This window comes from Polistes dominula, unplaced genomic scaffold, assembly GCF_049000335.1.
Source record: "Polistes dominula isolate Pdom_NZ unplaced genomic scaffold, Pdom_raw_medaka contig_73, whole genome shotgun sequence".
NCBI classification, from domain to species: Eukaryota; Metazoa; Arthropoda; class Insecta; order Hymenoptera; family Vespidae; genus Polistes; species Polistes dominula.
In genome coordinates this window covers 5,261,897-5,289,790 of record NW_028300951.1, presented here as the reverse complement: position 1 = coordinate 5,289,790, position 27,894 = coordinate 5,261,897, and the positions used below count along the sequence as shown (strand labels likewise).

The 27,894-nt window shown below is 27.8% G+C and overlaps 1 protein-coding gene and 1 long non-coding RNA gene across 2 annotated transcripts in view; both read left to right on the top strand.

The window, feature by feature from the left end:
- Positions 1-27,894, top strand: part of LOC149032659 (uncharacterized) — a 79,269-nt gene that overhangs the window by 19,382 nt on the left and 31,993 nt on the right. The window lies entirely within an intron of this gene.
- Tis11 (Tis11 zinc finger protein) overlaps positions 8,315-27,894 on the top strand; it is a 40,666-nt gene continuing 21,086 nt past the window's right edge. Inside the window, exons 1-2 of the mRNA XM_015316192.2 lie at positions 8,315-8,461; positions 9,448-9,872. Of these exons, the coding sequence (XP_015171678.1) occupies positions 9,813-9,872 (60 nt within the window). The 5' untranslated portion in view covers positions 8,315-8,461; positions 9,448-9,812. The remainder of the gene's footprint in view (positions 8,462-9,447; positions 9,873-27,894) is intronic.

The window sequence follows — 27,894 nt, the reverse complement described above, 5'->3', positions numbered from 1 at the left end:
GATAAACTTCTTGCAGTTGGTCAAACAAGGAGTTCTTTGTGAAAGCTTAGTGGAAAGAGAACGTTTATTGGAGTTTCTAATTCGGCAACGGAAGTGGCCGAAGGGCACTCGCGAAAACAGATCTTTGGGATTAAAATAGTTACATCTGTGTATAAAGTTGTATGCGATCATGTAGCGAGAACCTACCTATTAGTAATACTATTAATAATAATAATAATAATTAAACATCTTCTGTGACGAACTGAAATTAATCGATCATTCGTTATTTCCTGTCTACATTTTCCTTTATTTATTTTTATTTTTTTTATTTTATCATTCAATTTTATTTTTTTTTTTAATTTTATTTTTATTATTAATTTATTAATTTTAATTATAATTAATATTAATATTAATATTATAATAATATAATATAATAATAATAATAGTAATAATATAATAATAATAATAATAATAATAATAATAATAATAATATTTTATAATAAAATTATAATTTTATTAAATTAATTTAAATTAATTTTTAAATTTTTATTTTATTTTCATCATTTAATCATTTAATTTTATTTTGATATTGTATATTTCTTTTCCCTTACATTAGTATTTTTAATTCACTATTTTCTTGACAAATTTTTAATTTTAAATACAAAGTCACTTCATTAAATTGTGTATATTTTCTTTTTATTATATCTATGTTAATGTTATATCATATAAAAATACAATTTTGATCGATATATTCCAATTTTAAATAATATGAAATTTGTGTAATAGATTATAATATTATTAATTTATACTTCTCGTAATGTCGATTAACATGAGTCGAAATTAACATCATTAAAAACAAATTCTATCGACAGATGTTCGACACGTGTTATGTTAAAATAGTAGAAAAAAAAAGAAAAGAAGAAAGAATACTAAAATCGAATATTTCATTACCATAATCAATAATATGAAAAAAAGGAAACTCTCTCTCTCTCTCTCTCTCTCTCCCTCCCTCTCTCTATGTATCGTTTCATTTCTAACGAGATAGAATGATACATTTTGGATCTAGATCCTATTGCCTAACTCATTGTTAGATCTCATTTTAATAATCATTTAGAAATTCCTACTAAATTACAAACGTTTCTCGAATAATATAATTATTTATTGAATTTCAACTTTAATCGTAATTATCAAAATAGAAAATTTCACGTTGTGTTATCTATACAATTTAAAATTATAACATTTTATGTGCGTGGTTTCGTGAACATCAAAGTTTTATCAACAGAACAAGTGATTCCTTTTTTTTTTTAATTTTTTTATAATTTTTTTTTTTCTTTAACTATAATCGATAACGAAAACGTCCTGTCTTGTCGTGCACCATCCTCTCTCTCGTCTCTTTTATCGTTTACAGAAGTCAGGTCACTGTAGAGGTTATCTATAGTATGGATAAACCATATAAAGGCCTTTGAATTATGGCGTGTAGAAAGAAAGAGTAAGCTGCGAAAAGAGAATTTGTGTAATACTTTGTTATATTATATACTCTAACTAAAAACAAGTAATTTGAAATCGAACGACAATGTTTATTATATTCATATAATACATATAATATAATACGTACAATATATGTTCATATAATGGATCGAAAAATACATTCGATTTGAAATTAATTTTCCAAAAAATTGATTAGACGATTTTTCTTGCAACATACTTAAGTGTAATTATGAAATAATAACAATATATTCGTAGTTTCAATAATTTTTATTTTTTTTTCTTATTTAATTGACTGGTATCAGTAATTACTATTGCTACAATTATATTATAATTATATTATAGTTTGAGGGAGACGAGGAAAAACAAAAATATTATTTATGATAAACAAGAATGACCTTATATTTCCAATTTGTTTGTAGCCTAACCGGTAGTCCCTGAATAGCTCAGGTGGTAAGAGACAGGCACTCTTCCTTCACGACTGCTAGCGAACCGAGTGATCCCATAGACCCAGCGCAGGATCGAATCCTTAGCGTACCATAAGTGGTGGGGATCCCCTCCTTGACTTTGACCACTGCCAGGATTATCTCCAAGGGGCTTTGGAAAAAGCCAAGAAGTACGGCGGGATAAACAAAGTTCGCTTGCCACAAATATAGCGTTGCTCGCTTTACGCTGCATACATTACATTGGTGCAAATAACGAGCAAATTATATCTTAGTTTTAAGAAAGAATTTTCCAAGAAAGTCTATTACTCTTATAAATGGGATGGCACTCAAGTGCTATCCTTTTTTTTTCCATTTAAGAGATAATTTTAATTTCTATTTAATAACAAAATTTACACATATATTTTTTATTACAGATTTGTAAATTTTTTTTTTCTAATAATTTTCTTCATTATGCACGACGTGATCAATCGTAAGTTTGTGCATTAATTGTTAGAAAAATTAGTTGGCTGATATTTATGAAATATTTCGAGTAAATTAAAATATAATATATATATATATATATAGATATAATACATTTATGGTATCGTTTGACGTAGAATGAGAAAAAAAGTCTCTTTCTTTCTCTCTCTAGAGAGAGAAAGAAAGAGTATTCTTTAAAAGAATTAGCTTTCGGGACGATACACATAGATAGAAAGGGAAAGTCAATCGAGTGAAAGAGAGAGAGAGAGAGGTATCGCTAACCTCGATAGTTTTGCGTCTGTTTATCTCGCAAACACCTCTCTTACGTGGCCGAGAGAGTAGTTATGTACGGCCTTAAACCCGTATGCACTGACAACCTTCGATTTCTTTTCCGAGTCATCATTTCCGGTCGGTTCTCTCTCTTCTTTCATTGCAATTCGAGTTAATAATTACTCTGTTTCATTAATTTATTTTTTAATTTTTTTCTTTTACAATATTTTTCATCATTTTTTACAAATTATATTCGATTATTATATTAACCCTTAACGCCTCAGGCACCATCGATTTTTGGCGTTCTGCTTCAAATACATAGTTGGATCGTTATTGGTAATTATTACGAATCAAAAATTCGACTCCTCAATCATTAACAAGCGTTACTGTAGTATTTAAAATCAAAATTAACACGTCGTTAAAGATTAATATTATTATCGTCATTTTTATACAATTTTATAAAATTGGTGTTATTTCGTATGTGTCTAATTTTGAAATTGCAAAAATATCCTACAATAAATATCTCACCCCTTTAAGGTATTATTATATGTATTGTGCAATACAATTGAAAAGTAAATACGAACAATAAAGTCAAGACCCTATATTGGAAAAGGGTATAACACGATAGGTCGAAATTTTTGGTGCTAGTCACACCCCTCGTAATCATCCCGAGGGATTCGCAAAAATAGGGGGAGGGGGAAGTGTAAACAAGATGGAGTCTGGAACATGGAGCTTGGATGAAATCTCATTCGGAAGGCGTGGTAAAAAAAAAAAGAAAGAAAAATAAAATATGTCACCTCTTCTGGGGAATGAAAAGATAAGTAAATATATAAAGTTAATAAAATAAAGTCAATTAAATGAGAGAAGAGATAAAAAAAAAAAAGAGAAAAATGAAAAAGAAAGAAAATAAAAAACTAGAGTCAAACACAAACGGATAGTTACACGTCAACCGGCCTGCCTCTCTATACATTTCTAACGTTTCGAATCGATCGCCTTTTACGTTAACGATAAAAATGATGATATAAATCACGTGCTATGTAAGAGACAGGAACGAAAAAAAAAAAATGAACAAGAAAAAGGAAAAATAAAAAACTGCGACACAATGAGACGGTAAATTAAGCCCTCGTTTCGATTATAACGAGCAAAGTTAGATCCTTAGAACCGTTCATTCGAGGAAAGGAATACTTAAGTTAGAGAAAGAAAGAGAAAGAGAACGAAAGAATACGATAATGACGTTGTATGCGAACGTATACTGAATATATGTGTATGTATGTATGTGTGTGTTTGTTTGCATGGGTCCGGTGGATTACAAGGAAACGACACGAAGTGACGTTTAAATTAAAACGCGCTCACGACTACACGATCTTTCTTAATTCGAGATCAATAGAGGAAATGTGAAAGTTGTCAGGTTGAATTGTAAGGAAGTGAGAGCCATACAGGACGCATACGTTTATGAAGTGCGACGTTATATGCGTCGTTAGTTAGGGTATCGTGGGTGGAGCGAATGTGATCTTAAAAACGTTTAAAATCGAATAGAAAGACATATATATATTGGAAGTAACAACGATCTTGTAAATTTGATTTATTTGACGCGATATTATTTTGATTTATTAAACAAATATCGTTATGCACAATCTTTTTGTACATTTATACGATCGTTGATAAAATATTATATTATTTGTACATAATTTTGTAGAATATGTATTATATTATTAATGTATCAATCAAAGATTGGGTTGAACAGTTTTAAACCCTTCATCGTTTCTTTTTTTTTAATTTTTTTCAAATTATAGGTTCAAAAGAAATTTATTTTATGCTAACGGTCAAAACTCTTATCAATCAACACGTGCGTAAATTATTTACAAATTTTTAATAAGACGACAATTTAATATATATCACAATAAACATTTATAGTATTGTAACATAAAATTATATTTAACTTTTTAATGAGACTGCTTATGAATTTACCATCGAGTTAGTAAAGATTGTAATTGTAATATTATATTATTTTCTTTTTTTCGTGCACGATCAGCTTTGTTATTCGAATTTAATCTAAGAGCGCAATCTTGAATGTGAATAATAAAAATAAAAATAAAAAAGAAATAATTCGTCGTCATCAGCATATTTCGTATACGCGTATTTATATGCTATGTGCGTGTACGTATGTATAATATGTTAGTCTAAATTCGCAAGAAAAACAAAAATTTATTCAAGGATAAATCATTTTGATGATACGTTAGCATTAATTCCGTTTCGTCATTCGAAAGATTTAGTTTTTTTTTTTTTAAAGATTATTCGTTATCGCAACTAAAAATATAATTCATTTTTAATTGAATGAATATTAAGTTATCTACGTGTCTTACTATCTGACAATTTGTTTACGCGATTTCTATGAATCAAACTAATAAATATATACTTATATTGGAAATTATCTTATCGGTTATAATTAACTTTCGTTCAGATTTCATTTTTATAGAAATTTGAACGTCATCAATTTAATGGTGTTTATTTCTAAATTGAACTATTTTCTTATACATACATGTATATATATATATATATATATATATTAGTAATTTTCTCCTCAAAAATATTAAAACTTTCTTATTTCGTTATAAAAATTCTTCTGTTATACTAATTAAAAATAATGAACATTTACTTGGACTTCTATTCAGTTGTTGATGTTAGTATTATCTGATAATATGTTTACGAATAATTTAGTAAATATATTTATTATTTTATCAACATTAATCAGCTACTATTACAATCTTCATAAATGAGGACAATTTTCAACGATATAAATATACAAAAATTTATTTATTATTAATTAGCAACGAGAACTATTCCATATACATTATATATATATATATATATATATATATATATATACGTTTTTATAATGTATATTATAAACATATATAATAAAAATTGAAGAAAGACGAAAATTGACTCGAAGATGCAGTTAAAACGATCCCGATTGGCAATCGCTTCTGGCCAATCTTATCCGGTTTACCTGCGTGCATTTACCTGCATCGTTATAGTGCTCTTTACGGCTGCGTGTCTTTACCTTGGCCTTTAAGATTCTCAGAAGAATCTCAACTTCGATCTATCGATTCGTACAATTCGATTTTCTATCTGAAAAGGGTAGTTATCATTTTAAAATAAAATAAATTATCTTTAATGAGGACTCGAGCAAATGTGTATTACTCATATCGTCGTATAAAATAATTTCTAAAATTTCAAAACATAGAATATTTTTCATGAACTCCAAATCATAATAGATATTTCCTAAACTGTAAATTTTAATTTATTTTTAACGATAAACTGAAAATTAATATTATAAATTCATCGGATGATGATTAACAGTGTCGCAGAAAAACGAGTAAGCATTAATGATTTTTAAATCATCAAATAGAAAGTTAACTTCGTATAAAATTGTTGATAGATCAATAAAAAAAAAAAATCAATTCATTCTTAGAATAGTTGTTTCACATTTATTACGATTAATTAATTTTCTTCTAATTATTATTTTAATATTACAATGCATAAAATAATAAAATATACATGATAGTCTTATTTAAAAAAAAAATATATATATATATAATCATTACAAATAATTATGGGAAAATGATTGAAACCTCTTTTCCGAGATTAGAAGGGAGAGAACTTGGATTATTACTTATAACATACGGGCATATAAGGGTTCTCCATTCCAACGCTTACCAATGGGGGGTGTGTTTTCAACCCCGAAGAGATTCTCATGAAGCTAAATATATCGACAAATGGGGAATCAGTTCAATTTCATGGTGGCCGTGTTACGCGTGTCGTTTGGATATTATCAGCTTGACCCATGCGGGTTCTTTCTTTCTTTCTTTTGTGGAAAATCCGTTTGATATACTAGTCACGAACGAGTCATGAATAATTTTCGATTGCCAAAATTAATTCAGTTTCGTCAATTAGTTAATAGCTTTATAAATAAGGCACATTTTTCGTTAATTTACATGTAAATATATAATAATGACACATGTAAAATAAATTATTTTCTATTCATTTAGATATTTTTCTTTCTTAACTTATTAACTAAACTTATTAATTGTAAATGCAAATAAATAAACATAATGTTCTTAGATCTATTGGATCTATTAGATATCCTTTGGAATAAAAAATTAAAAATATCTCGTAGGTGCGACCATAATAATAATAATTATTATTATTATTATGATTACGGGTTCTCATTGATCATCTAAGAAAGTGTCGATCTTACGTACGATTGGAAAAGTTCAACAGAACATAGACGACGACGACGACAACGACGACGAGGTTGTTCTCGTGTGTGGTTTGTTCTCTGGGTGATTCAACACAACCAACCTCGATAGAAAGGAATTAGAAGGGATCGGTGAGGCGTTGGGGTCGACGGCTAGAAAAGAAGAGGTCGTCGTATTGTTACGAATCTCCGATTCAAACGAGTACGATACTTGTCCACGATACACACCGATGTATAAGAGGCACAATGATCATAATAATGTCCACCAATTACCACCGCTTTAGATCAGAAGAAGAAAGAGAAAAAAGAGAGAGAGAGAAAAAAAGAAAGATAGAAGAGAAGAAGGGTCAAAGAGGGAAGAAGAGGGGTGATGGTGATGGTGGTGAGGGCAAAGGCTGGACTTCATTCACGCTTGGATCTTTTCATTCGAACGGATCGTTCGTGATGCTCTGTTATGTCTGAGAACGATGCACAACCAACCATTGACATTTCTATGCAATACTTTTTTCTTTTTAACTTTCTTTCTTCCTTCCTTCCTTTTTTCCTTTCTTTCTTTCTTTCTTTCTTTCTTTCTTTATTTTTTTAGTTTTTATTTCTTCGTTGTCAAAAGAAAAGATGTAACCGTATTAGAGGGAAAGTTAAAGTGGATGATGAAAGATTGATTAATTAAAAGAACAAAAATTTGTAACTGTAATGTGTTTAAATTAAAGTTGTTTAATGAAAGAAAAAAAGAAATTCAATTAGTGATAGTTAATGAAAATGGTGTTCGTAAATAGTCTTTCATACGATTCAAATTATTTTCTTTTCCTTTATAGTTAGTCATTATAGAGTAAAAGTTGTTGTGACATAGAGTTTAAAGATTGAAAATTTATGATTAACATACATTTATATTTTAATAATCAATAATAGATAAACAAAACACGTTAATTCTTTATCGTTTTATCCTTTCTCTCTCTGACGATATATTTTGTTTCTTTTCTTTGTTACTCATCTAATTGTCAACTTTTCTACTAATGGGGAAAAACCATTGGAATATTAGATGTCTTCCTGTCAAAAGTTAAGTTGAGGTGTTACACGTCGCTTTGAGCAGTGAAACCAAACTACAAAGAAGTTTACAAGTCACACTATATCCAGAGTATAGAGAAGAGAATATACAAAGATTTGAAAATCGAAGGGTTCTTCTTCTATGGGCGCGCGAAAGCAGTTACAGCCTCAACTCGACGAGTAAGTTGGTCCGAAAAGGGGGAAGCTTTTTCCGATTGGTTGTTGGAAAGGATGCTGCGTTGCCGGTTTGCGTCTGGATGCTTCGTAATCCGTAAGACTGGAGAGAAAGAGGGGACGATAAAATGAGGGGTAGCGACACGCCTCACGATTGGCCGGTATCAGCTGTGCCGCGTCCCGGGAACCCTCCCACCAATCGGGCTTCCGAACGTCCCCCCCACTCTTCTCATCTCATACGAGTGTGCGACGCTAGGAGCGGCGGACGTCCTACGCGGCAGTTTACAATCGGGCGTCTAACGAGGAACATCTCCTCGACGAAAGAATATAACAGATATATTTAGTAAGTGTGGCAAAAGCCTAACCGGCTTGTTACAATAATTTATTTGGTTTTTTTTTCTGTTTTCGTTATATTAATCATTACGTACACATTATTATTATTACTTATTATTCTATTATTATTATTATTACTAGAATTATTGTTATTATAGTTCTTTTTTTTTATAACCAACAAAAAACCATTTAACAAACTGAAACATTATCGTCGACTTGTTGTTGTGCTCTTCGTTCGTATTCCCACGTTGATATTTTTTTTGTCATTATTTTATCTTCTTTATCTTCTTTATCCTATCTAAGAAGAGAAAAGAATAATAGATAAAAAAAAAGGAGAACGAATAAAGAAAGAAGTGTTTTTCTCTCATCGTAAATAGATAAAGTACTACTCTATATATTTATGTACGTGCCTTCAACAAAACATCAACGAAAAGAAAGACTTTGTAGTTTAAACGAAGAAGAACAATTTTTAACTTCGAATTTCTTACGATATTTATAGAATTGAAGAACGTTTGGAAATATAGTAGTAATAGTTAATAATAATCGCAAAGATTATTTCGATAATTGTTGTTTCGTTTTAAAACGAACACTTCAAAGGGATACGAAGAAAACTATAAATTTTTGTAATGATACAAATATAATATATCAACGAAAATACTTTTCTTTTCTATTCTTTTTTTTTCTTCTTTCTTTTTGTTTAAACATTACTTTCTTTCGTTCTCCTTTCTAAAGAAAGAAAAAAAAACTTTTATTTTCGTTCATTATACTTACTACACATATATAGCGACAAATAATAACTTGTCTTCTCCCGGTGTACTTTTGACGTGTTGTGTTTTCGACGTAAATATACCATTCGATGAATCGACGACGCTTAACGTCGAATTGTGCCAGTTTATTAATATTATTTAACAAAGAATTAAATAAAAAAATATATATACATGTAATTAATATTAAATAATTAATTTTTTCATCTTCGTTTTTTGTGCTCTTTTGAAGTTTTTCGTTGACTACGAAGAGATTACGACGAGGAAGAGAAAGAACGAGAGTTTCTCTCTTTGGTCTTTATTTTCTAAATAGTAAAAGACAAAGAGACAAGGAGGGAGGAAGAAAAAAGAAGAAGAAGAAGAAAAAGAAGAAAGAAAAAAAACTATAATTCTTTTTCTTAAAAAGTGTTGAAGTTCAAGTAGAAGAAAAATAAAAAGGGAAGATAAGACAAGATTGAACGGATACGTAGTGTTTTTGTGCATCAATAAAAAAAAAAAAACAACAACAGAAATAAAAGAAAGGGAAGAAAGGAGAAGAGGAGAAGAGGAGAATAATAAAAAAAAGAAATTAGAAAAGAGAAGAAAATCTGAAAGAACATGTCGACTGCCGTCATGACTACTTCGTCCGTATTCGAATGCAGCGAGTCTCTCTTTAAGGTAATGCTCAATAACACTTATTCTATACTTATGTATACACCTAATTTATGTTTTTACACGATAGACACGTTCTCGAAGAATACGTGTAAAAAAACATATATATATAGCATTTTCAGAAGAATAATTTCTTTTTATAAATATAATTGTTGTTTATACTCTCGAATGAACGTAGAAAAATTAATTCCGTTTAAAGAAAAACTTTTTTTTCATAAAAATAAAAATAGTGTTGAATCAAAATCGTGTAAAAAATAAAAAAAAAAACAATATTTAGGTGTATTGTTTATTTTATATACATTTTTCTTCATTATTATTATTCTTATTCTTGTAGTATAGATTGAAACTTTATAATCATATTTATTTGATAAGAATTCGTGTCCTTCGAATTCTTTTTCTTAAAAATGAAAAGAAAGAGACAGTTCTCCGGTTCTCTTGGACAACCGGAAAGGATCAGAAAAGAAAAAGATTTTAGAGTGAAGAAAGATGGTTGGGTTTGGTTGGGTTGGGTAGGTTGGATAGGTTAGATGGATGGATGGATGTATATAATAGTAAGGATAGAAAGAGCGTGAGAGGAAGAAAAAGAGAATAAAAAGGAACGTCGTTTAAGTGAGAAAGAAGACTCTCTTCATCGGGACGTAAATAAAAGTATACGAGAAACCTATACGACGACTACTCTCACCTTAACGAAACACAACGTGGAACGTTCTCTTCAGTTTCTCCTTCGAGTTTCTCTCGGTGGGACTCTCTTTTGCTCACTCGAGTACCATTTTTTTACGATGAGACATTTCGTTATGGCCCATCACTTTTTCTTTGGGATTCTTTTTCTCTTTCTTTTTTTAAACATTTTTTTTTATTTCTCACTCTCTCTGTCTCTCTTTTTTGTTATCTTTTTATCTAGCACCTTGTTTTTACACATGCAATATTTATTTTTATATTTATTTTATTCTATTATTCAATATTTTCTTTATTTCAATATATATATCTAACTATAACATATACTTTTATTTTTTATCGACTAGGTAGGGGAGGGGGAAATTTTTGGATTATACGTTCTTTTATTTATTTTGCTTTTAATCAGGGTTTTTATTTCGGTTCGATTATTTATCGAATTTTCGTTATAGAAAGATATCAATAGCCCGCCATTTTTCTATACGAATGCTATATTTTCTGATTATATCTATTTATTTATTTAGTTATTTATTTTTGTTAATTACGAATTAGATAGAAATTATAGTTTAGGAATTATTATACTATTTTGGTTATTTATTATTATATATTAGTGTAATGAAAGTGGTTGAATTAAACACGTCATTTTTATGATACGATTCGATAGCCCGCCATTTTTTTTGATAGATTTATTTTTGGTAATACGTAATTTATCGCATGACAGACAACGTGAAATACATGTCTAAAGTAGAAAGGGGTAAAGGGGTGCTAGATTATAACGCATCTTTTACATACCGATATATGAAAGAATGTAAGTGAATATTTCATTTTAAAAAGAAAGAAAAACAAGTAAATAATTAAACTATGTTTGTTTCTGATTGATGTAAAATTATTATTAGAACTTTCAAACGTTACTTTACCGATATTTAAAAGAAAAGAGAAAATCGAAATCTTTTTCTATCGACAAAAATTTCTACGAAATTTCGTATGATCGATAATAATAATTAATATGAAAGAAGATAACAATATTATCATTTATGTACATTTATCTGTATTTGATGATTACTTATTAAAGATTTGTATAACACGTGTTAAAAATAGTCACGAATTTTCGCGTTTATCTACGATTAGTTTAGAGAAATGTTTTTCAAAATTTCTGAGAAATAGAATAACAGAAGAGGTGGGGGGTAGGAGGAAGATAAGGAGGTGGTGGTGAGGTTAGAGGGAACAAAATAAAACAAACGTTCTTGAACTATCGTTCTCGTTAAAAAAAAAAAACAAACAAAAAAAAGCAGAAAAAGCTCTTCGTACTTTCGTGACATTTTATTTATACACATATATTTCTATAAACTTTCCTATTTGTCTCTTATTTCTTTTTTTTTTTTTTTTTAAACCTCCTACTCAACCTTTACTCTTTCGTTGTATTCTTCCTCGACTCAAAGGGAACATAAAAAAAACAAAAAGGGTTTAGCATAGAATAATTAAATACAAATTATGTTCGTACTTAACTCGATCGTTAGACAAAATTATTCCTAAAAACCCTTTTCACGATTGTGTAATAATTAAATTTAGATTTAACGAATTTCGATGATTATATTTGTTGTTTTTTTTTCTTTTTTTTATTTAATATATATATAATACATGTTTTTGAATCAAATCGTTCTTGCCTTTCTTACTTGCGTTTCCCAACCAACGTGTTTACATTTTTTCCATGCGCACTTTTCTATATGAGTTTATACAGCATACATATACATATATATATATATATATATATATACACGCACGTACAACGCATACATTATTACATAGAAGGATAGGGAATGGCTAAGAAAGATAGGTATCTTGTTAAAGGAGGGATAGAAAACTTTGTTGGCACTTGTAGAGAAGCAACGGACCGTGACTATAGTCTACACTCTAAGAAGAAGAAATCGACGATCGGTGTGTGTGAGACTCAATAAAATAAAAAGAGAGAAGAAACAAGTTAACTCGATACATAAAATATGCATACAACACACACACACACACACGTGTTATTCCTATATATACATATATATTTCATTATTATTACACGTTTCTTTATTTTATCTTCTTTTTTTTTTCTTATAACAAAGTCCATAAATAAAATTAAAAATTATTGTGCACTTCGTTATTACTATGCTTCTTTATTTTTTTTCTTTATAGCAAAATTCATAAAAGAAAGTTAAAAAAAATATATATATATATGTGTGTGGGTGGAGGAAATAATAGAAAATAAAAAAAATTATTATCAAATAAAATAATGAAGTTTTAAAAGTAGTAGTAGTAGTGTAGTTATCGCATCGTCTACAAATACGTAACGCAAAATTATCCGGATATTCTTTGTGTCGTGTTATATATATATATATATATATACACACATACATTCAAAACTGATTATTTCTTTTCGTTCATTCGTTATATATTATTGTTTAAGAAGAATAAACGTGGTGTGTACTCGTTGTTCGTGCTTTCCGAGAGAGCCAATATTTCCGTGACATAATTTCATGGTCGCAGGAAATCGAGGACATTCGTTTTTCCACATGAGAACTTACGAAAGTTAATCCTCAAGGAGGTTTTTATTTATCCTTCTCTCTTTTTTTCTTCTTCTTTCTTTTCTTTTTCTAACTATCATCATCGAGTACATAAACGTATATATTAATTTTATAAATTGATTTAATTTATCGTAATACGTTAATATTTTATGTGTATGTTAATGTATATATTAATGTGTATGTGTAAGTAAGCGAGGAAATTTACACGATGGCTTTCCCTTTCTCGCGAGTTGTTCCTCTTGCTATCGTTTCTTTTTCATTCAGCGTAACGCACGAAAGTCCTCAGTTACTGGAACACACTGTGAACCACATATATTAAATATACACACCATATATACCAACAATATTATTCCCCTTATATTCGAGTACATCGAGTGTTCCAACATTATATTATCAGCAGGACGTATCGTTTTCGTTCTCGAAGATTTATCGTTAGTTCGTCGTTAACTCTCGTTATTATTACTCATACATCTTTATTTTTTTTCTTTCCTTCTTTCTTTCTTTATTTTTTTTCTTTCTTTCTCTCTCTTTCCTTTCTTTCTTTTCTTTCATACTTACTTTACTTACTTACTTACTTACTCTCATTTCAACAGTTGAAACGACTTCCGGTTTAAGTCTCTCTTCCCCTTTATGAAAGAGAACATGCTTATCATTTCCCGTCTTTTATTATTATTTACTCTCATCGAAATCGGTTGGTTTAAAGTCGCACCAAGTGAAAGAAAATCAGAAATTTATTGTTGTAATTGATATGAAAGATTTTTAAGTTATAATTACATTTTAAATTGAAACGTGAAATTTGGTATTATTTCTTTTCTATAACGCGAAGAAATATAAAGTTATTTAATTATAAGATTTTAATTGTGGAGAAATAAAAAAAAGAACCTTTCTCTCTTAACTTTTTTTTACGTAGGGATCAATGTGAAAAGTTGGTCACGTTATAAAGACGTATTGTGTAAATTAATATAATTATAGCAAATTTTATCTTGATTAGACAACAACGGTATGAATTGTTTTGAAATTACACATTCACACAATTAAAGTCGTTGTATTAATAATAATAATTATTATTATTAGTATAAGCATATATATATATCAATTTGTATATTTGTAGTATTCTTACAATTACGATTCAATAGTAATTATTTATTATTATTTTGTTTATATCTCTCATAAAGAAATAATTATAGATCATCGATAAGTTATTTATTTTGTCTTTTTCTTTTTTGTTTTTTTTTCTTTGACATTATTATATTTCTTTTCTTTAAAATGCCAAATGCCACACAACGATCATTAAAACGTTCTTGATGTATATAACTTGACCAATGTTGTTATGTTCGCACATCGAGACACTTTCATCGGCAATTTCTCCGGTTTCGAAACTCCTTTCGTTCTTTCATTCGTTCGTTCATCCGTTTAGGATACTTTCGACTTTCGTGTTGGAAGGTTGTGTGAGAAAACTTGTTTGGTTTACATTGTCGAAAATACTCTTTCTTTTTTCTTTCTCGAAGAAAAAGAAGCATCACGCAACACAATATATAGACAACATTTAATGCAAATAGTATTTGAATGCAATGCCGTTTTCCCGCCAACTGTGTGTGTCATGTGATACACCTCATCAAAGAGGGCGGACGACGTGAAAAAAAAGTCCGGGAAATATAAATTGTTTTCTTTTTTTTTTCACCTAATTTTTCGTTAAAAATGTTACAAAGATTATCATCGATTCTTATTATCATTTATAATCGTCATTGTTTGATGGCAAAAAGAACATTTATACGTTTAAAAGATATTCGACAATTCTACCTACGCGCTTCGAATTTTGCTCTTACGTAAATCGTGTGAGATTATTTTCCCGCCAGCATATTTTCGTAGCAAGAGGGAAAATACTACGATGATGATGATGATGATGATGACGTGCGCGAACGGTTCCTGTAGAAGAAAAACCAAAAATCATAAAGATAGAGAAAAACGAGGAGAGAAAGAGAGTGAGATTAGGTTTATTTACTAATATTGTTAGAGATCTGAAATACTTTAATGAACGACTAAAATAAATAAATAAACAAACAAACAAATGCATACAAGATCTCGATAAAACGTAAAAGAAGAAATTTCTAATAATATACAAGGTGTGTTCCAAAAATTAATTTATTAAAAAAAAAAACTATATATAAAAATGAATATTGAATTAATAATCGAATTACAATATTTAGTTGGATGTTCATTTGAAGGTATAAATTTTTATTGGATTCACGATACGCTGCCATTTTAAATACCACCTTTCTTCGAAACAACATTTCTCATTTTTCAGTTCGATACACCGACTTTCGGGGCAGGCCTATAATCGGAGATTAGAAAGCTAAGTTTTGGAATAGCTTATTATCTTATTATATTTTCGAAATTTTCCTTTTTTTTTCTTTTTTTTTTTTTTCTTATTCTAGAAACGATATTTATTTTTCTGGTCACGTTTGAATAGATATTTCGTACTCTAACCACAATTAAAACGTGCGTGCCTTTCATAGAAGAAGCACGACGAAACGATTCTAAAACTTTCTAACGTCTCGCAATGATACGGATTTTTAGGCTTCGATTGTGACACACCAAGAGTAGTATATATAGTAAACTTCGTATATATATATATATACACACATATGTTGTATATATACAAACGACGTTACCTTCACTTTCCTTCGTTCCATTTTCTCCAACGTTCGAAAGTTCCTAATTGGTTTACTGCCTTTGGTTTACTCACGATGCGAATGACGATGAAATTTCAAGTGTACACACATTTTATTCTCATGACAAATTATTTTTCTTCAATTCTTTTCCGCCTCCTTTCGATTTCGATTAAAGATTAGAACGTTGTTTTATTGATTAGTTGTTACTTATTTGATGTATTAGTGTGTATATGTGTTCTATTGATAATTATAACAGTAGTTTTTTCAGTATTTTATTTGTTATATATATAATCGAATCAATTTGTTCAACATTATTACTTTGTCCGTCGTTACAAATATGAACACGTATATATGTTAAAATAATATTCATTTTTATCGTATTTATTTTTATTTATTTATTATTAATTGTGCAATACAAATCTTTTTATTTTTCACTCTTTTAAAACTTTACTTTCTTTTTTTTCTTATACTTTTTAATAAATATTTTGTAATGATCAATAATAAAATAATTATATTATACGATGTTAGACAATTTGTGTAGGATTATTGGAGATAATTGTGAACCATACAAATTTAATGCTTTCATATGTATTTTAACATATTGCGTACGGGAAACGAAATAACTTTAGATTCGTTTTTTTTTATACGAAAAAAATAATTAATATTCATCCAAGGGTAGATGTAAATCATAAAATGATAAAAACAAGCCCAAGGAGTGTAAAAAAAAAAAAGATCACCAAGAACACGTTGACTAATTTGTTTGCTTGAATGGTAAATGAAAGAGTATTGGTTGTGACATAGCTAAAGGTAATTTGTAATTGTAATCTAACTATGTATTTACTGATGAATAATGCAATATATGTATCTGCCAATGTTCTCTCTTCTCTTCCACGGTGTGGTGTGGTGTGGTGTGGTGTACTGTTCTCTTCTTTTCCTCTTATTTTTAATCGTTGGGTGGTATTCGTTGTTTCTTTTTCTTTTGATTGTGCGTACCGATCACTTCGTTTAAGTATAAAATTCACGTACGTAAATAGTTAAAAGAAGATGCGTTATGTGTATACGCTTATGCGTATGCACATCATCTCGTGGGCTTTTCTGATACACTCGTACATATACGCCCATATAAACATACGAATATAAATGAATATTAATGCGTGCAAATAAAAACTTACTTGCGTCTAAATACAAAAAAAAAAAAGGATCTCGTATATATTTTTTTCTCATTTTTTTTTGTTTTTTTTTTTTTTTTTAAAAAGAGTAAAAGATAATCTTGTATTTTTCTCCGGCGCCAAAGTATGATAAGTATTTTTCCATATATTTACGATTCGAGTGACGTCATTATCATATATATGTGTAGTAGAATATATAACATTGATGATAGTAGTAAGTCAGTTAAGATTTATATAGAATATCATATAAACATGCAAATATTTTTTTTTTTTTAGTTAGATAATTAGAAAAACAGATAATACAACTTTAATTACATAAGTTTTTTTTTTAATCGTCATAATCATCGTCATCGTAAAAGCAAAGGTCGATGATTCGTTTAAATATCGCGAGCATGGTCAACCACATTTCTTCTTCTCTTTCTCTAAAAATAAACTTGTATGTCGAAAGTCTATAAATTATGTGTACAATAGATGAGTAAATAAAGATAGTTAGAAGAGCATTCCACGTTTCTTTCGATTATGGTTGAACAAAAAATTGATTAACTAATCTTTTAGTTACATGTGTGTGTATGTGTGAGCATGTATAAGAAAAACTTACTGAACAACCTGTCTCCTGTTCTTGATCTCCTATTTTTTCTATAAATTCTTTTTTAATGACTAGAAAAAAAAATTGGTATTTTTAAGAACAAAGTATCATTAAACTAAACAAAAATCGTATAATTCTTTTTCTTTCTCTTTCTAAATTCTTTCCGAAAGATTTTCAGAATGTAAAACAAATATAATAGAGACGATAATACTATAAACGAGATTATTTTCCATTTTAAATAATATTCCTTTTAATCTTTTTTTTAATTAGAATTTTAAAATGAACATTAAACTAATATAAATAAAATCATCTTGTCTTTCTATATATCTTTGGATTATCTGGAAAGTTCGTGCTGATTGTCGGTAGATGGCACAAAATTTGTTGTCTGAAAAAAAACCTGAAAAGTTCTTTCTGGCGGGACAAACTTTTTAATTTACCCTTTAAGATAAAAAAAGGTTATGAAATAAAATAGCACTTATATATAATTGAATAAATATATACTAAAAAAAAAAAAAACTTAATTGTGTTGAGTTTCTATCTTTCGTCAAAATCGGCACGAACTTTCCGAATAACCTATGTTTCCATGAAAGACCGAAATTAGAGAATGCCAAGATTCACATGAATGCTTGGTATATGTCAGAAATATTAATATATAAAAAAATAAATCCAAATATTTGTTCTTTCATCGATGCATTTGGTATGCATTGACATTTTTTACCATGTGAATCTTGACATTCTTCAATTTCGGTCTATCACACGATAAAGCATATATATATATATATTGGTACCATGTATCGGTCAGCGTATATCTGTATTGGTTGCACGTGCAAAATCAGCCAGGTTTTCTAGATTTTTCTGAAAGCGGAAACCTCGCCCCAAGCGCGAGAGCAGCAACGTGTTGTTCAGCAACCCAGGAGCAACGCAGAGCACAAGCAAAAGCCAGCAACACAACAAAAAACATACTCTCTCGGTGAACGCAAGCCACAAGAGCGGAGGATGAAGGGTGAAGAGGGGAGAAAGAGGAGGCGTGTATAGGAGGAACCTGTTGGCTTCAGGTTTACGAGCAAAAGAGAGAGATAGCAAACGAAAGATATAGTAATAGGGGGTGAGGTGGAAGTGGGGTGATGGGAGGAGAGGTCCATGAGGAAAAGAGTAAAAGAGAGAGAAGACCTTACCAACTCTTTGTGCGCAAGAGTTCTGCTGAACGAACGCGTTACACCGCCTGTAAACATGACCGTATCTAACATTTCGTGGAACCCTATGCTTTTTGATATTTTCCTTTTTTTTTTTTAAATAATTTGTTGTTAGTTTTTTTCATGTATGTATGTATTTATTTTATTTTATTTTATTTTTTAAGTACTTTACAGAAGATAATTTAAGATAAAGATATAAGAAAAGAAAAGAATATTCCATTAACGTATCGATTGCGACACATTTAATTTTCTCCAAGTGCACGTAACCTTGTTTCTTATCTTTCGTTAGATTGAAAAAGTCAAGATGTTATTTAGAGAAACCTTTCGATAAATATCACTTCTCTGACGATGTTATATTACGAACACCCTTCTCTCTTCTTCTTCTCTTCTTACGCGTACACACATACACACATACACATAACGAGCCACGCGTTACCTGGGTGATGAAAAAGAAAAGAAAAAGAAAAAGCAATCTCGTGTAATAGTGTCACATAGTAGAGAGATGGTTATTATTTTATTATCATCAGATCAAAGTGCAAAAATATTTTTTTTTTTTCCCCACCTGTCTAGAAATGATTATTAAGAGAGATGTTGTTGTTGTTACTTGCATTCTATCGAGAATCGAGCGTGTTTATACGAGTAGTAAAAATAGAAAAAGAGAGAAATAGCTAACCACAATAAGTTTTTTTATTTCTCTATTTATTTTTTTTTCAATATGAATTTTTTTTATTAATATTATTATTATACCGTGGTTGTGTTGGTTGCACAGTAATCTCCGTTATTACGAGAAGTGTAGACTCGATAAAAAGTACTTATCACTTTTTTTTTTTTTATTCAGTTTGTTTGCGCCATTGATCTGCGATATAATAATACTCGCGTTCTTCGATATATTGCTCTTGTATCGTGTATTAAATTATATTTTCTTTTTGTCCGGAGATATAAAGCATTTGCACACGAGACGTTTCTATCGTACAACTCTGCAACGTATATGCATGTGTATGTTTAGTGTATGTATACATATATATATATATATATATGATTCGTATAAGAAAGTAATCTTTCTATCTTTTTTAATATTTTTGTTTTCTTTTCGTTTTATCTCAACAGCATTTTACATTCATATCTGTCGTTTTTTTATTTCCCCCTTCCCCATAGTATATTAAAAGCTATTATTCACGTATAATTAATGCCATTGACACGGATAACATTTTTCTGTAACATCTAACTAATATATTTTGATTTATTTATTTATTTTTTTTTTTAATTATGAGAAACATTACCTCTACCTACTACACGTGGGTTGAAGAAGTATTGAACTTTATCTTAATTAATTAATATTAAATATTTTTATTATATTTTATTATATTAATATAAAATAAAAATTAATTTATATTATTTATTAAATTAAAAAAACATTTCTTTTTCCTTGCTTTTTTGTTGTTATATATACGTATATGTTTCTTGTATTTGCTCAAAACTTTTCAACCCCATCTTTCGTACAAAGGAATCGTACTTCTTACAGATTCACAAACCACACACACACACACACACACACCTACAGATATTACAGGAAAATAAATATTTCTATTTAAAAAATACAAAATAAACAAATGTATAGATAATCTGTAATATTTAATAATTTAATTCTTTCAAAATAATTTTATTCTTCAAAATAATCACAAGTTCTTGGTTGAAATAAATAGTAGAAAATATTTAGGTCGATATCCCTTCCATCTCACCTCCCCATTAATTCTCTGACCTATATACTAGACAACACACATGCAAAACACACACACACACATATATATATATATATATATATCTATCCTCTTAAATGACGTATATAAAAGAGGCGAGAAAGAGAAACTCGAAAGTCAATTAAAAATGGCGCCTCAAAAAATTGGTTTTACTCTATACCATACTTGTGGTGTCACATATATATACACACCATACATAGATATACATACGTACTAACACACATATATACTACTTACATACATACTACTTACATACGTACTACCTTACTTTACATGCTTACGAAGTGCAGAAAGCGAGAGTGTCGAATCAAAGAGAATATACTTGTAGTTCTTTTCCTCCTCCCTCTCTACCCTATCCCTTCCCTTACCTTACCTTACCTTTCCTTTCCTTTCCTTCCTTATCTTTCCCTCCTTCTTCTCTCATTCTCTTTAACTCTTCCCCCTACCTACCCACCCTCTTATTCTACTTCTTATATACTCTCTCAGAACTCGGCTCTCGATTTCACTTTCACGCTTGATTTACTCAAAGACACGCGCCTTCGAAAACGTGTCTCTTGTACTACTTATCTGTTTCTTTTTTTTTATTTTATCTCGTTCATTAAAATATTATATATCGTGCATTTGAAAGAAAGAAGAAAGAAAATGTTATTTTAAACATTATCGTTGCAATGATCACATTACTCTACGAACTACGACGAAAGTAAAGTCGGTTCTTATAAAATTCATTTGTTGTTCGAATCGAACGAAAAGATCTGTGTAAATAATTATTATTTTATTTTATTTTATTTTATTTTATTTTATTTTATTTTACTTTTTGTTTATTTGTTGTTTTTTGTTATCTATATTATTACTTTTTAGTATTGGATTGACAAGAAAGTAATTTCGGCTTGCATCAATAGATAGCGTTTTATGTTTGTTTCGTTTTTCTTTTGTTAATATTAGAATTTTTTTTATTTAATTTAAAATTCATTTTTTGTATAAAAAGTTATTAAAATTTAATTATTTAATTTAAAGTTCATTTTTTTTTTTTTTATAGAAACAATTGAGTTTTATTTCACAATAAAAAACTGAAATTACTTTCTTGTCAACCCTATATATTATGATAGATTAATTATCAATTATTTCAATTAACTGTAAAATTATTTACTTGTTTATTCATTTACATCATTCTTGTCGAAACGAAAGTTGTAATGAGCGTGTTTCGCGACACGCTTCATTGAAAAGTATTTAGATTGGTTGATCAATAATATTTTACGGTACAATTTATTTACATCTGAAAATAAATATTAAATGTTTATTATTAAAAGCATCCTTTTATAGTATTTTTTTTTAATTACTCGTACAATTGATTATTATTACTTTTTAGCAGTGTTAAATGAATTATTATTCATTTCAATTAACTGTTAACTTATTTACTTACTTACGTCATTCTTGTTGCAAGGAAAATTGCAATAAGTGTGTTTCGTTACACGCTTCATTGAAAAGTATTTTAGATTGGATTGGTTGATCGGTAATCTTTTACGATACAATTTATTTAGATCTAAATAAAAAAATATCAAATGTTTAATAATATCAAAAAGCATTCTTTTTTTTTTCTTTTTCTTCAAGATCTGAAATATTTATAGTGTTTCTTATCAAGGTATACAAGATAACTTTCTTTCTCGACAAAATATTATTTTTTATCATTTATTTGTATATATAAGATATGAATAATTTCCGATAAAAAAAAATTAAAAAAATATTATTCATATAAAAAATAAATTATTTGAAAATCGTTACATGGCCCATTAGTCAATCTGACATTTTACATTGCTCAACCACTAATCTATACTTATGTGTACGTGATTACGCATATCTGTATAGTAATAACTTATATACATTATAAATATACGTAGAAGTTTGCTGGGATGAAAAATAAATTAATTCACTATTAAAAACAAAACGAAACAAAATAAAAATGAATTAAATTTAAATTTAAAATAGAAATGCGTCTACCGTGTTTTATATTACATAAGGCGGTTTTAAGTTTCCGCCATTTTCATTCAGACAAGACGATCTTTGAACTTCACCTTTTTGTGTGTACATAAACATAAGTTCATTTTCGTTTTTTTATTTTTTTTATTTTTTTATTTTTTTATTTTTTTATCTTCTTTTTTTTTATTTTTTTTTATTTTCGTCCTCACACGTCTCCCTCAATTATGTGTGTGTATGTATATGACCTTTTCAACGACGAGGAAAGAGAGAAATGCCTCTTATGTTAGATGGAAAATAAATTCCTATTTTTTTTTATTTAACGATAAAAATTCGAGATTACTTGACTTTTCGATGCGATTGCAAGATCGAAGGTCACGCATATATACATTTCTCTTCTTATTTTATATCTTGTATTTCCTTCTTTTATTTATTTCTTATCTCTAACAAATATTTATTAAAGTTATTTAAAATAAATGCAAAATAATATATATATATATATTTTTTTATATTTTTTATTTATATTTTATATAATATAAATGAGTGTATATATAATATATTATTATATTTTGTAATTTTTCGAATTATTTTTTTTTCTTTTTAGGAAATAAGTAATATTTGTAATAAAATATTAATAGTTTAGGTGAACAGTATTGCATAGATTGATAATAAAATTATCTAAGTTAGAAATGTTTGATCAGTATTTTTTAATATAATATCCATATATATCAATATCCAATAATCATGATAAAATGACTTTTTTTTTAAATATTATAAATATGAAATCATTAAATATTGGCATCGAATAATATACTCGCATATAGCGATGAAATATTCTCTAAGACCGTAAAAAAATAAATAAGTATATATTTCTAACTTTTTCTCATAAATTCATTATCGATAAATAAGATTCCAACAAAATAATTAAAATATTATTTTCATTATCAATTAAAAAAAAAAAAGAAACATCGTTTAATTATCATCATCATCATCATCATCATCATCATCATCATCATCATCATCATCATCATCATACTCGTGTAGAAAAAAAATCTAGATTCGTCATAAAATACATTTAAAAAGGCAATGCAATTAAATTCTTTCACAACGACTTATCAATTATTTCGAAATAAAAAATAAAATACATATACCATTGAAATTGCATCATAACACGTATTGTTTTAATTATTTAAAAAAAAAAAAAATACACAAAGCATGTAAAACTGCTGCTACCAATTAATAATAATCTTTCTTATTGTATAATATCATCGTACACGTATGTTATTAAAATAAAATAAAGATTTAGGTGAATTTAAAACGTCAGATAACGATGTGTGAAAATCATTATAAGATTAAGAAGGTAACTTTGAACGAGTGGGTAAAGAGTGTTCCGGTAGTTGTTGTGAGGGGTGAAGGGATGAAGTGATGGTAAAGGTAATGGTAATGGAGAGAATTTGATGATTGTTGATGACTCAACAGGAATATTCATATCTTATTGAACTTGGCCTTTTGACCAGCTTATATACATTCATAAAATGTATCTAACAGGTACCCATGATTCATAATTCTTTTATACTTACATACGCTAACTATACAAGTCAGCAGACACGTATCTTATCGTATAGGATAAAGGTTTATGTATATTTAATTCATGTACCTTTATAAAAGCATATTAACGAACACTATTTTATGTAAATGTAGTTGTTCTATTGTCAGATAATTATTAACATTGCTCTTATGGTTTTTCCATTGAAAACTGTTAACTCTTAGAAATGATTGCGTCAAAGTAAAATGTTCGAAGTAATTTCTTCGAATGCAATTTGTCTCGCGACCTGTTGCGAATTTTTTAATACGCGTATATTGCTAAGTAAAACAATTTGAAATTCATGTTTTCTTTAGGTATGAACTTTTTTTTTTTTTTTTTAAAGTATTAAGAGGCTAAAGGGGAAAAAACATGATAGGTTTTTTCCTATAACGTTCTACGTATATGGAAACTTTTCATAAACCTGTTTAATTCTACTCCACGTATATTTTATATCTTATTTATTTAATTGTTTGAAAATTATTTTGTTAAAAAATAATATTTTTCAATTAATAATTATCTAATTTTATATTGAAAAATTTTCATAGAGATTTTATTTAATATTTAGGGGTTTTTTTTTTAAATATAACTTTTATATTTTAATAGATAATTATACTGTTAAATTAATATCATTAATTTTTTTTATTATATAATTAATTATATAATAAATAATATAAAATTAATTTTATATATAAAATATAATTATTATATATATTAAATAAAATATTTAATAAAAAATTAATAAATTATTTTTATATTATATTATTTATATTATTTATAATATATTAAAAACGTACTGTATAGAAGTTTCAATTATTTTATATATTCAATTATTATAATTTATTTTGTAATTAATTTTTTTATAATTGCAAAAGAATTTAAATAAACGTTTAATAAAAATTTATCAGAACTAATTCTAAGGAAGAAAAGATCATGAACGAATCAGGGTTAGCATTGCTATAATAATTTGCTTACACCTTTAGTCATGTTTCCTTTTCCTTTGTCGTATCAAGGACAAGTTTCGAAAAGAGGAAAAGAATAAAAAAAAAAAGTAAGGAAGGTCGTTTCTATTCTCTCAATGACATCGATACCCGACTGACGTGTGGTGGTCTTTATTCAAGGACATGTCGATACTTTTTAAACGTCGTTTCTAAGCATCCAATGGAGCGTTCTTTTTTTTTTACACTTCGACATTCATTGAATCAAAATTATTTATTAAATTTAAATTATATTCCATCTTACGTTTCAATTTAACATTTTATTTACTAATGAATTTATTTATAGTATAAAGATTACTATAAGAAATATATTTTTAATATTTTAAGTCATTCATTATTTATTTTTTTAGAAAAAAATATATGTTGAAACATACAAGGGAGGATTTAAATATTTTTTTTTCTTTTCTTTAATATCAAAATGAATTTGATGGACAAAAATATTTTTTCAACATTTTTAGGTTCCAAACTTTAATATTAAAATTCTAATCTCTAATGTATTTCAGTATTGTCAAGAAAAATATTTTTGAAAATAATTTATTTTGTAATTTTTTTTGTTTTTGTTTTTTTTTTTTTTTTATATATAGTTTTATTTAATGTCGCATCAACCATTAGGGATTATTAGCGACATAAGAGTTATACATTAGAGTTTATTATACATATTCATTTGCTTAAGTTATTTTAGTAGATTTATTATAGTTGTTTTGAAATTTATTTTAATTGTTGTTTTATTTCAAACAAATAATTGATCAATATTTCATCTTATTTTACATATTAAACAATAACTATGCACACGATATTACGTGTTGCATGCGTGTGCATATAAAACAAAAGAAAAATAAAAAAATATCTTTCAAGGAAGTAAATAAAAATAAAAAATCAATCAGAAAAAAAGTGTTGTACGTAATACAACTCGCGCCCTTCTATATTTTTTTCCACGTTACTTCCTACGAAGTTTAAAGAAGAAAGACGTTGTGTTCCAACGACGTTCTTTTTTTTCTTCTTCTTGTTTTTTAAAGTATTCTACGAGAAAGGAAATCTGTGGAGAAGAACGAAAGGGGTAAACGTCGGAAGAGGAAAAGAGTGTTAGACAAGAAAGACTGTTGGTTAACGAAGGGAGACAAAAAATACTGTGCTATAGGATATAAGTAAGAGAGACAAAGAAGAAACACGCATAAAAGATTACCTATGCATATGTGTTTGTTAATGTATGTGTGTACTAGGTATATTATGTATATATATATATATATATATATATATATATATATGGAAACGACTGACTGGCTTTTTTTACCCATACATGAGTGCATTATATGCATACATATAGACATAAATATGCACTCACATTTGCTCATTCACTGTACTCTCACACACACACATACAAAATCACGTATCTTACATACATTATGAGAATTTTTTTTTTCTTATCCATAGAAAAGTTTGATTTGTCACGTTTGTGGTGTTTATGTGAGAAGATATTCTTGAATTTATGAAACTTTTAACTTTCTTGAAGGATTCTTCTCATATTTCTTTAATTAACATAAATTTAAAAATTATTTTTACGATTTTATTTTCTTCATAGTTGAAATATTTTCTTCATACAGGTTTTTCTTTTTCCGATTCCAATTTTAATCTTTTTTTTTTTCTAATAAATAATTTGATATTTTTTGTTGTTGTCTTTTTGTAACGTGCATCTTGGGTGTGTCATAGACTTAAAAGATAATTTGTATTAACACACGCACATAAACATGATGTAGTGTGTTTATTTATATAATATATATATATACATATACTGTGACCTTGATATTATAACGAATTATGATGAATAAGTTCTTTTTTCTTTCGCACAAGGAAGTGTTCTTCGAAAGATTAATCTTCATACATTTTAGTTGTTCTTTTTTATTTTTTTAACCTTTGATTTTATCCTCTTATTTTAAGACATTTTTTTGTTGCTAGTTCTTATAGTTTTGCAAAATAATGATCGAACAGTAATAGTTATAAATTTAAGATTCCTCGAATCGTTTAAAGCTTACATGAATACATATCCGAGTTAAATTTTTAATTTAAATATTTTAATATGTAATACATATTACATGAAACATATGCAAATAATTATTTTTTTGTCACTTATCTTTATTCAAATTTTATGTCTCGTCGAAAGTATTTTCAAAGAATGATTTATTAAAAAAAAAAAAAAAATTAAAAAAAAAGAACTTCCTGGTTTATGTATATCTAGGGTACAGTATCGAACAAAACTATTAGCACAAAATTCAAAATATTTTTTCCTTTTTTTTTTTTGTATAATACATCCACTTGTAATTATAAAATTGTTTCTTTTTTTGTTTTCCCTTTTTTTTTTTTTTAATTTAATCATTTCTTTTCTAGTAATATTAATAGTAATATTAACCACTTGCGCTATAAAAACGTGTCACGCACGTCGAGATGCTTTTGTTTCAAAACTGCGAGCGACGTGTTACATCACGTCGATAGGCGCGTGGTGAACACGTCGCGTAAATAGATTTATATTATTTTTATTATATCAACATTATATCAAATTTCCATCATATGTAAAATGAAAAATAATAGTAAACTCAGTGATATTGTTTCAAAAAAGTGCAATATTGTACCGTACAGAACCCCACAACCGTGAAGTTAAATTGTAGCGCAAGTGATTAAATAAAAAAATTACAATAAAATGGGAGAGAAAAATTTTAAATATTCATACTAATCTAAAATACAGCTCGTTATTTGAAATTATTTTATAGTTTATCCGCGATATTTATATATATTTTTTTTTTAATGATCTTTTTCTCGTCCCATTACTTTTTTAAACTTGTTCGTTAGAAAGATTCGTGAAGATGGGT